Raw genomic sequence first — 11,741 nt, 5'->3', positions numbered from 1 at the left:
TGGATGGGGCCGAGCACAGACCTGCTGTCCCGGAAGCTGGGCTTCCTCCGCAGCGAGAGGGAGCTGAGCCTCCTGGTCTGGAGGGGACATCGCCTAAGCCCTCCCTTTGTTTTTGCTCCGAGAAATCTTGCCACTGTAGCTCAAATTCTCTTCTGTGTCTATCTCTGAAATGCATTTCCTGTGATACCGTGGAAGAATCCTATTTCCTTCAGCAACGTTAATACATCTTACACATAATAAGGGAGCGCATGAAGGAGAGAAAATTAAAACTTGCAGATACATATATGCCAAAGCAATGCCGAAAATACACATAAAGTTACAGTAATTATTTTGCAAGTTGTTATGAGGTAATAGCTAGCATTCATTTCTGTCTTCTTGAACACATTTTCTTATCAGGAAACACAGCATGTCAATGTTGCCAAATGGGGTGAATCAAACCATTATTTTTGCAAGATACAAACACGTTTGAATCCTGCCAATTTAGGTGGCAGCCATTTATTATTCATTTTTACCTCTGGATATCGTTATACACATGCAATGGAATTACCTAGATGCACCGAGTAGAGGACTAATTAGCAAAATTATTGCTTATGCGTCAGGACAAATATTTTGTTCAGTAGGGGGATAAAAGCCAATAATTCCACAATTCTGTGTTGGCATGACAGGCTGGATATTTCTCACTGAGCAGTGCGCCAAGGAGATGAAACCTCGGTGAGCCCTCCCTGCGCAAAGAGCGGGGCGTGGGAGGCCAGCGGCCCTGCGTCAGCGTCTGACACGGTCCGTGGAGCCTCCCTTGGCGCCAGGAGTCCTGCGAAGCGAAAGAACCTTCAGCGCAGGGCGGGCTGTCGTTCTTGAACTTCAGGAAAACTGACTAGGCTCTGTGGGCCAGCCTAACTCGCTTCAAGGCAACCACATTACCAGAAATGTCACTGAGGGGACAGTTTCTTGTTTTCCTAGGCTTTTCTCCCACAACTTGGTACAGATGTGAATTGGCAAGGCTACTGAGATATTTTTAATATTTTCCATGTACCAAGTCTTATTGACACGGTGTTACCAATATAGTCAACCAACATAATATCCTATGTTTGTGGGTGGAAAAGTTACGACTGATTAAATTGTTACTGAAAAACCAATGTCCAAAATACTACCCGTCACACAGGTGATAAAAAATTAGCTTTGCATAAATAAATGCAAGGTGTAGTGAAAGATTACTCTTTAAAAGACAAAGAAAAGTAAATAGAAATTCTTAATTTAAATATGATTGAAGTATCAAAGGCATGATAAAGAAAAAAGATGAAGTTACACATGAGATATTTACCTCCCATAAACTAAAGAGAAAATAGAAATTAGTGTTTTTAATATAGAAAAAATATTTAAATCAAAAAGTAAAATAAAAAATAAAGTCACTTGTTGGGAACCATCCTGCCTGGTTTCAGGAACTGTAGCCTCACCAACAAGTGAGAGGGCCCCAAGGCTGGAGCTGAGAAAAGAGGCCTTGGGAGAATGGGCCACTGAGGAGACAGAACCGGTCTCCTCAAAAGCTGCACCCCTGCCTCCCTCACATCACCCTGCTGGGCCCCGGAGGATGGCTGGTTAGTCAATGATGGGTAAGACCGCTCGATGGCAGGGGCAACCGAAGACAGGCACAGTCACATGGGGGCCGTCAGGGAAGGACTCGGGGGACACAGAGAAGGGGCAAAAGACCCTCGCCCCTCGGCTTTGTCATGGCCGGAGTCCTCATTCTACCTGAAAGAAGTCTCCTTATCTCTTGCCTGCTCCTGGCTGACCTGCCTGACCAGGTCAGTGAAACAATGCTAGAGACAGGGACAGCGCTAAACTGGATCAGGCGGTTCCCAGGGACAATTAGGCCTGGAAAAGGAATGTATTAAATCCTATCAAACTTACTTTGCTAAGAATGCCCTCGAGTTAATGAGTACTAGTGTTTGGGATTGAGCATAGAATGAGATCAGTTTCCCAGGTTTCAGGGCTGAATGGGTGCCACCCTGTCTACCAGACCCTGACCTGAGGCAAATCTCTGTGTTCCTTCGATTGTGGTCTATGATCTCTGTTTTCTGTAAACATAGCCTTTTGACGTTGATTGATGAGCTTTACTGTATACCCCTGTGCACATTGTTCTCAATAAAAGCCACTTCAAGAGAAGGGCTGGTGGCATTCTCCACTAAAGGGAATCACCACCCTCTTTTCCTGGCAGACTGAGAAGTGTCTGGAATGACTTATTTTGTTTTCCTCCATCCACAGCAACCCTGGGGGACTCTGCAAGAACAGGGTACCCCTCATTAATCACTGCAAAAATCACATGCAGACTTTTCAGAGAATGGAAAACAAGAAAGGCTGAAGACCAACAAAAGCATGATCAACTTCATTAGTAATCATGGAGCTGTATGTTAAAACTACATACATAAGAGATAATTTCATACTTTTGATATTAGTGAAATAAAATTTTAAAATTGAGTATACCAAGTCCTCGCAAGAATGTGAATCAAAAGAGCTCTCTTACACTGCTAGTTAATGTGAAACTGGATACCAACACTAGATCTTCAGTATGATTATAGATATGTGTACCCCATGGTCCTGCAGCGCCTTCCAGGAATCTATAAGGCTTCTACATACGCATTTCCTACCACATATAAAAATATTTATAGCAGCTCTGCTTACATATAGCAAAAAACTGTCAACAGTTCAAATGTTGTCTAGAAAAAGAAAGATGTAAAAAGATAGAGAGATGAAAGAAAAATGTGCCTTATTCATAAAATAGATACCACGGAGGTAGAAAAGTGAATAAATTGGTGAGTTTCAAAAACAGAATTTTTAGGTAAGAATACTGCTGACTGATTCCATATATACAAAGTTCAAAATAAGAATAAACAAATAATTGGTAAACTTATAAAAGAAAGCCAAAGGAAGTATCAGCAGAAATTTCAAGACAGATATTTCTCATAGGGAGAGAAGAGAGTGCCACAGGAGTAAAGCACAAGGGTGCTGCAGTGGCTTTTGTAACATTTTATTCTTATACTGGATCTTAGTTACACATATTTCATTATGATATTACTTATATGTGTGTATGCATGTTTTTTGTATGTGGAAATTTCTATGTATAACAGTTTGTACTGTATCCGAAAATTTTCACAAATTGAAATCATTTATCAGTTGGAGATTAATATACTAAAGGTTGTACGGTTTTATTCTATTAAGACCGCATCTAAATCATCGAACTTACAGTTTTTTGTCATCTGCACCTGTCCTACAGCAGAGTTAATGGGAATGTGATAAAAAATTTTCATCCGGAGTCTTTCAGGTCTTTGATAGTAGTATGAATCTCTGTGATCCTCCCCAAAGACACAGAAGTTCTTATGACTCTTTTATTGGAAGTAGGAAGACCGAGGGTTTCCACATGGCTCTTTTATCAAAACAGTCCCTACTGACATCCTGGGTCAGGACACCAGTGTGGAGATTCCCAGCTGCTGAGAACACCAGTTTCAGCTCCACACCCCGACAGAGGAAATGATTGCAGGCTAGCTGACACTCTGCTGATGTGGACTTGATTCAGAGCTCCATTTACCACCTGACAAAGCCAGAGTTTAGTGAATTAAAAAGAGTCTGGATATTTTCCTTGACTGGTTACTCCATGGTAGGAACACAGGTCTACTTGGGGAAAACTGGGAAGAATATGCCGGGCAAGCTTCTGATGTTGCTGTAGGGTGAGCCCTGGTCCTTGCCTTCCCTAATGTGGCACTGAAGCAGTGAGCGGACTCAACCAGGAGCTGGCTAAGGGCGATGGCCCTCCCAGCGGCTCAGCTGGGGCCTCTCATTATGAGACCTTGTGGAATTTGTTGTAATAACCATGAGGGAAGCACTTTCTGCTTTGGCAGAATTATTTGCTAGTTTGACAACCACAGTGCTCTGACGACTCACCCTGATAACCTTCCCCAGCTCATGTTTGGCAGGTAAGGCCTGGTTCTCATGATCCTTAAAACATTGTAAGAATTAAAAGCTCATGTCAATAGAATCAGTTCCAGCTGCTATTCTTGGCTCTTTATGGTAACCTTTCTCAACAACTCTTAGAGCCTCGGTAAAGGGAATAATTGGCTCTCTCGGGGCACATGGTTTGCCCATGAGTGGGTAGGCGGCATGTTTACAATAAATCCTCTTCCACATTTCCAGTTCTCAAGTCATTCCATTCCTTTCCCGTCATCTTGATTTAGCATAAGCCACTGTGGAGTCCAAGCGTCAGCCACCCAATCATTAAGCCAACAGAGTGAGGCTGCTGCCGTCTGCCCCGCTAGCTTGCTGAGCGCCAGACTCCTGAAAAGGGCATATTGGTAATTTATCCAAATATTTCATTACATTCTTTTTTCCTTGGTCGAACTCTTTCAGAATTCATTTTCATCCAACTAAAACTAATGTTGGGGGTGGGGAGGCGTGCCGTGGAGGGAAGAGGAAGGAAGGAGGCCTGAGGGGTGTGGCTGAGGAGAACTCTCCCTCTTTGAAGGAGGGACCTTTTGGAGCCCCAGGCAAAGCAAGAACAGCCTCAACAGATGGGGCAAGAGGGGTCATTTTCCCCTGGGTAGGCAGATTCGGTGTGGGGTTGGGGATTCGGGCACAACATCACCCACATCTTGCCACCAATCCCTATTCCATTTCTTGGAGCGCTGTTTTTTCCTAACAATTTTCTAATTTTATATAAGAGTAGCAGCAAAATAAGAACTTTATCTGATATTCTAATTTAATAATCCACATTCAAAATATACATTTTGTTTTTTGTTATTTTAGCCCTGTTACTACAACAAAATAAGACATTATTTTATCACAGTCACAGAATGTTCCTAGGCTTCAGTATGCCTTTCTTTGAAAATGTGCAGATTTCAGAGTCCCAGACTGTGCCTGTAAGTTGTTACTTGCACTGGAAATTGCCATCCGCTCCCAGGGAACTTCCAGGGCCCTTCCACACTGAAAACCCAATGGAAAGCACAGGGAGGTCTCATGTGAGGAAACAACCACTTAGGCCCCCGAATATGAAGGGAAGGGAAGGTAACTTCTCGAGGCCAAGGGTCCACATTGGAATTCAGAACCAAAGCCTAAGTTTGTAACCAGGTGTTCCCTTGCCTCATATTGTTCTGTGTAAATATGTATTTATATATTCCCATCAGGACTATCACAGAGCTGGAGAGCCTTCTGTGGTAGGGGAAGTTTAGGTGTTTCAAGTCTCAAGTTTCTTCCATTTCTCTTGCTACATTTCTCCAGCTACCTCCTACCAGAACCTTAAATCTGAAATAAATTTAATATCATGGAAAGTACTTAATATCATGGAAAGTGGGCAAAGCCCACTGCAACGTATTTCCCACTGTACTGTATTTCCTGGCAAGTTAATTGCCCCTAAAGGCTGAAGAAGTGATGCCAGTCCCCTGGCCCCAGCCCATGGGGACTCTCAGGAGGGAGAAGCTACTTCCCAGGAAACAAAACTCCAGAGGCCAAAGTCTAGGAACATTGCTGTCAACACTTTCAAAAAGGCTGAAGGAGGAGGGATGAGCCAGAGAAGTGCACAGGAAGGCCACAGGTACGAAGTCAAGACGGGGCATGTCCGAGGGGGAGGCCGAGGGATCTCCTCAAGAAACAGCGCAAGCACAAGGACGCTGAAGCAAGCCGCAGGCCGCGGCCCCACGGCCGGTTCACCCTGGGAGCGGCCACCAGCAGAAATGACTCCAGAAGGAGGCAGCCGGGCAGTGATGGAAATGCCCCTGAAATACACATTTATTAAAAGTCTGTTAGAGACATTGAGAACAGAGGAGACAGCCGAGATCTCTCAATAGCATTATGCTCTATAAATAAGTCAAAGGGGGAGACAAAAAATTTGTAGTCTACACAACAAAGGCCAACTTACCTCTCAATTTTCTGCCCCAGGTGAGTTTCAGAGTCTACCTTAAGCCTAGTCCGGTTCACACAGGGTGTGGAGTGGGCAGATAAAGCTAGCATAAGGGCAGAACTGAAGCCCTTTCCCCAAGACTATTTGTAGAAACTGCCTCTTTTCCTATTCCACAGATGAATGTATGGCATGTTGACAACATAATGTGGTTCTGACTAAATTGTATACATGTGTGCCTGGAGCAGTTTTAGTTGATAATGAGTAAACCAGAGACATTTTTCTGCCTTCCCAGGGAAAAGAAATGATTATTTCTATCCAGGGAGAATAATGAATTATAGAAGTGAATGAAGACTGAGATGTTAAGGAAGCTGGGGAATGAGAGGAAAAATATAGTACAAGAGGGAATTGGGGCTGGGAGGAAAACTTATTTTCAGTGTGTAAGAACAAATTTAACACACGAGTTGATATGGCTACGGAAGAAATTGGTATTTCTTTTTTGGAATCTACACCAACTCCTCCCCCCCCCTTTTTTTTTTTAACAAATGAGAAACTGACTTGTGACAAAATAAGATTAAAATTTTTAAAGAGATTTGTTCAAAAGATTGTTGCTAGTTAGTAAATTAGTAGTAACAGTCTCAGTATTGAAATTCTTATGATTTTGGGAGCTAGATTATAAGACCTAACTGATATTAGCCTGGATTCAAAATGTCTAGACAACAGGGATATTCACACAAAAAGGGAATGCATATTTATTCAGTTAGATTTAAGAATCTCTTTGTGGAAGTTATGCTGCAAACTTGGGATGAAAAGAAAAATGAGACCAAGTCCCTATAGGAGCTCAGAGCCTCACAGGGGAATCGGGCATAGGGAGGGCAACCGCAACATTCATAGTAATGCTGCAGATACGTGAGTGAACTAGTGTGGGAACTGCGAAGCGCGAGTGACCATTGGCAGGAAAGGCAGGAAAGGCTTTACATGCGCAGTAGATCACACGTAAGTGGCATCTTGAATCAGGCATCAAAGGAGCAAGGCCATTCCAGACTAAGACGACTAATGTCCATCAGGGGCGTCCAACCTGTGACCTGCAGGCTGTATGCAGCCCAGGGTGGCTATGAATGCAGTCCAGCACAAAATCATAAATTTACTTAAGACCCCTTTTTTGGCTTATCAGTTTTCATTAGTATTTGCGTATTTAACGTGTGGCTCAAGACAATTCTTCCTCTTCCAGCGTGGCCCAGAGATGCCAAAAGGTTGGACACCCCTGGATAAGAAAACGGGGAAGAATATTTGGCTAGAGCACAAATTTATGGTACAGAGTGCAGAGGGGGAAGGCTAGGGAGTTGACACCAGATTATGAGGCTCTCTATTCCTATAGGTCATGCTAATAAATTTGGATTTCCCCTTTGGACACCGTAATGCCAATGAAGGTTGATGATCAAGGAAGTATCTATAAAATCTCTAAGAATTTTCTCAGAAATTGTTTCAGAATAGATTCTGTAGCTACACGTTGAGAATTATTTAGTTCCTATGTGGTTTAGACCCTTACTTAGGGTGACCACCTGACTCAATTTGCCCTGGGCTCTCCTAGGTTTAAGAAGAAGACTCCAGAAAATTTGTTTTCACTGATAAGCGTCATCCTTGTGGGTGTAAAAATTAAGAAGGATAAGAGCATGGATTCATGGTGATTTGTGATGGAGAAAGGAGAATGGAAGTGGTCAGATGGCAGCCATAGTTGCAATCTTGGGTCTTTTGCCCATTTGGAGTCCAGCTAGAAACTAAATTTTATTCCACACGCCTGAAGCCTTCTGAGTGGTTCTGAGTGACCCCCAAGTCCTCAGCAAAATGATACACCACTTTGGATATTTGCCTCCCGTGGGTAAATAGACTATTAGAGCACAGGTTGGTGGAAGGAAGTTGTCACTAGGAAGAATGTACCTCACGTGACCCCTCAGGGTCCGGAAGACGTGTGGCACCCCCTTAGCCAATTTCCTGATTTCTTCCTCTCCCTGTGTCTGATGTCAGTCACCAGTAGTCCTAGCAGAAAAGGGCTCTGTAATTTGCTTCAAATTTGATGACTCAAATCTACTATATGACAACTCACTGGAAGTTACAGATTCCCTTTAGGTCAGAGGCATAAATACAATGACTAGAGTTTCTAATAATACAGGACCACAACACATAGTTGATGGGAAATGATAGCTAATGTTTACTGCATGCTACTGTGAATTATTTGAATTAATTTATTTAATACTTACAACAATCCCTGGAAGGAGGCACTATGATTGTTTCCACTTACAGATATAGGCAAAGAAGGGTGAAATGGCTTTTCCAAGATCACTGGTAAGTGAAAGTGGAAGAGCTAGGATTTTAAAATTTAAGGCCATGCTCTCAAAATATAATATATGCTACTTTACTAAATGGACAGATGGACAAACAAAAACATAACTGTATTGATGGACTTCACTTATCCAGAAGCAGAGAGAAGAAATGACAACAGATGCCCTAGGGCTGAGACTTTGTTGTCACTTCACTATCTTGAAATATTTTAAATGGCATGTGTGTTTTTAAAATAGAATTTATTAAAAGAGATACTTTAGCCATAACTTCAAACATTCTGAATATTTTATGTTCAGTGTATAGTCCAGATAATACATTTTTTCAAATCTACACAGGTTTTTATTGGGAACACTTACCTCTATATAATCTCACCTCTCATGTTCTTAAAAAAAATTAGTAAACTATAACCTAACAGTCAGGTACATAGATCATAAGCCAAACTAAGGAAAACAATAGACCAGTCATTTCTTTATAGATTTACTTAGGTTTTATAAGATTACACTTCTTCCTGAAATGAAAAGCTCTATGTATGGTCTTTCCTTTGCTCTCCTCAATTATATACACATAATCTGTTACATAGGTTTTAAACTTGGAGGGAAAAATATTTCCCTGGAACCAGGAAGAATCTTGGAATAAGGAATTGGGGGAAATGTGAGGAGAAAAAATGATTGAGAACAAGAGCTAGAGCCAGAGCAAGGTCTCTCTTTTTGAGATAACTTTCTGGCATCCGTTCTGTTCATATTTGGGAAGGACACAGGAAAAAAAGTATGTTATTCCCAGAGTATTTGAAGAGTATTTGAGACATCTCTTCTGTTCCTTCTTTTTCAGATGTAAACAGCAAGGAAATGCAAAGCGGAAACCAAACTTCTGTGTCTTACTTCATTTTGGTGGGCCTGCACTACCCACCGCCGCTGAGGGTACCCGTCTTCCTAGCTTTCTTTGCCATCTATGCCCTCACCGTCTGTGGCAATGGTCTCATTATTCTCATGGTCTTGGTGGACACCCGGCTCCACCGCCCCATGTACTGGTTTCTATGTCACCTCTCCTTCTTGGACATGACCATTTCCTCTGCCATTGTCCCCAAGATGTTAGCTGGCTTCCTCTTGGAGAGCAGGGTTATCTCCTTTGGGGGCTGTGTAATCCAACTTTTTTCTTTCCATTTCCTGGGCTGCACTGAATGCTTCCTTTACACACTCATGGCCTACGATCGCTTCCTGGCCATTTGTAAACCTTTACATTATGCCACCACCATGACTCACAGCGTCTGTAACTACCTGGCTTTAGGTACCTGGCTGGGAGGCACGCTCCACTCACTTTTCCAGACAAGCTTCATATTCCGTCTGCCCTTCTGTGGTCCAAACCGGGTAGACTATTTCTTCTGTGACATTCCTGCCATACTGCGTCTGGCCTGTGCCGACACCACCATCAATGAACTGGTCACCTTTGTGGACATTGGTTTCCTGGCCCTCACCTGCTTTGTGCTCATCCTCACTTCCTATGGCTGCATAGTGGCTGCCATCTTGCGAATCCGGTCTGCCGATGGACGCCGCAACGCCTTCTCCACCTGCGCTGCTCACCTCACAGTCGTCATTGTTTACTATGTGCCTTGCACCTTCATTTACCTTCGTCCTGGCTCCCAGGAGCCCCTGGACGCGGTGGTAGCTGTCTTCTACACTGTCGTCACTCCTCTGCTCAACCCCATCATCTACACACTGCGCAACAAAGAAATGAAGGCAGCCATAGGGAGGCTGGCAGGGAGCGAGGATTTGCATCCTCATTGACGCCATACGTCGCAGACATACAGTAGACACCCAAATTTCGAACACGGATGGGACTCCAGATAACAGGAAAGATTTAAGACAGAAAGGGAAGGAAGGATTCATGTAGAGAGTAGAGGACTTCTAGGTACAGAGGAGAGAACACTGGAAAGTTCCACGTTGTAGTTGCTTTCAAAAATGATGTTTCATATTTCTTTCACCCACGCCAATGGAAATCAAGCAAAGCAACTCAGCAAGGATGGAACCTTGCAGAAAGTGTCCAAGATAAGTAAAATATCCACATCAAAGCTCTTTTTTTCTGTGACATCCACCTACGTCTATATTACTGCTCCTAATCCTTATGTTGATACCCATATAATTTTTTACAGGTTACAAATAACCTTTATGAAGCCAACTGATTTGACCTGGAAAACAATTGTGAGGTAGGTATTATTATTCCCATGTAACTGGGGAAACTGAAGTTCAGAAAATAAATGGCTTTTCCAAACTCCCTACTCTATGCCTTTTACTTTGACAAAAAACAGTAGAGGAGCAGTATGGCTTGGTTGGTTGGGCATCCTCCTGCAAAGCTAAAGGTCACCAGTTCAATTCTTGGGCAGGGAACAAGCCTGGGTTGTGGTTTGGACTCCGGTCAGGGCTTGTGCCAGAGACGACCAATTGATGTTTCTCTCTCACATCAGTGTTTCTCTCCCTCTCTTTCTTCCTCCCTTCCCCTTTCACTAAAAATAAATAAATAAAATCTTTTAAAAAAACAGGTAGAGGAATTTAAACTTAAGGGGGCAATTTTACCACAATGTGAGGGAGACATTACATGTGCACTGCATCGTGACCTGAGCGTTCTAGACTTCTGAGCTTGCATAGGACTCTACTTTCATAAAATCGATATAGGTGTGTCAAGGATAAGCTTCTTTGCTCCACAAACACAGATTGAACCTCCATGATGTTTCCATGGATATTAATGAAACAGATCATATGAGATGGTAGAAGAATGTATGTGCTTTCACATTCTTGTATTTTTTTCCACAACTGTTGAATATGAATGTGGAGCAGGATGAGATGGAACATGTATCTGGTTGCGAGAAGACGGCCTAAAACCTGTTTTAAAGTGGTCTTTCTGGTGACTCTTTCTTGTAAAAATATGCATAAAGAGGCAATACATTTCAATAAACAAAAATGTATTCATTATAAATCCAAAATGATGACATTGGTGTCTATTCTAAATGAGTTTATAATCTTATGAATAGAAAATGCGTTTATATATGAGGCATAGAGATATGTTTATAACTAGTAAATGAATAAGAAACACTTGGTGTAATTCAGCAAACAATAAGCATTGCAGTGATTCGGGAAAAGGAGAGAGAAAGAAAGCATTAGGCCTGGAATTTGTAAAGTTGCCATTCTGGAAAGGGAAGATAATCTATGGACAGAAGGTCTTGTAAAATCTAGTCAGTCAGAGGAAAGGCATAGATCAAATTTTCACATGGTAGGAACAACAGAAACCACTAAAAATAATTCTATGATGATGCTCTAGAAAAGTCTGATTACCTGAGGAAGAGCAGCCCTGGGCCTGGCCCAAGGCGCTTACAACTTCTGTTTGGCAAACATACAAAACTGCAGTGCCTGGAGCCTCTGAACATTCCATGGCACAAAAGGAAGCAAATTTACTTAATATGCCTCTTGGGTCAGAAGAGCAATGACCTGGAAGTAGGATTAAAGCAAACAGGGGGACCGCTTCCTCATTACAG

The 11,741-nt window shown here is 42.5% G+C and overlaps 1 protein-coding gene across 1 annotated transcript; it reads left to right on the top strand.

Annotated features, from left to right (window-relative positions):
• The first annotated feature begins 9,048 nt into the window (after positions 1-9,048).
• LOC129075360 (olfactory receptor 10G6) lies at positions 9,049-9,999 on the top strand. Its single transcript, XM_054579428.1, has one exon. It carries the CDS (start codon positions 9,064-9,066, stop codon positions 9,997-9,999), a length of 936 nt encoding a protein of 311 aa, XP_054435403.1. The 5' UTR covers positions 9,049-9,063.
• Positions 10,000-11,741: the final 1,742 nt, after the last annotated feature.

This window comes from Pteronotus mesoamericanus, unplaced genomic scaffold (genome assembly GCF_021234165.1).
Source record: "Pteronotus mesoamericanus isolate MK-2021 breed Mesoamerican mustached bat unplaced genomic scaffold, CSHL_Meso_final contig_53, whole genome shotgun sequence".
Taxonomy (NCBI): Eukaryota; Metazoa; Chordata; class Mammalia; order Chiroptera; family Mormoopidae; genus Pteronotus; species Pteronotus mesoamericanus.
This window is presented reverse-complemented; position numbering and strand designations above follow the sequence as displayed.

What these genes read in the sequence shown, in the direction of transcription:
- LOC129075360 (XM_054579428.1), top strand. Translation starts at nt 9,064, where the DNA reads ATGCAAAGCGGAAACCAAACTTCTGTGTCTTACTTCATTTTGGTGGGC.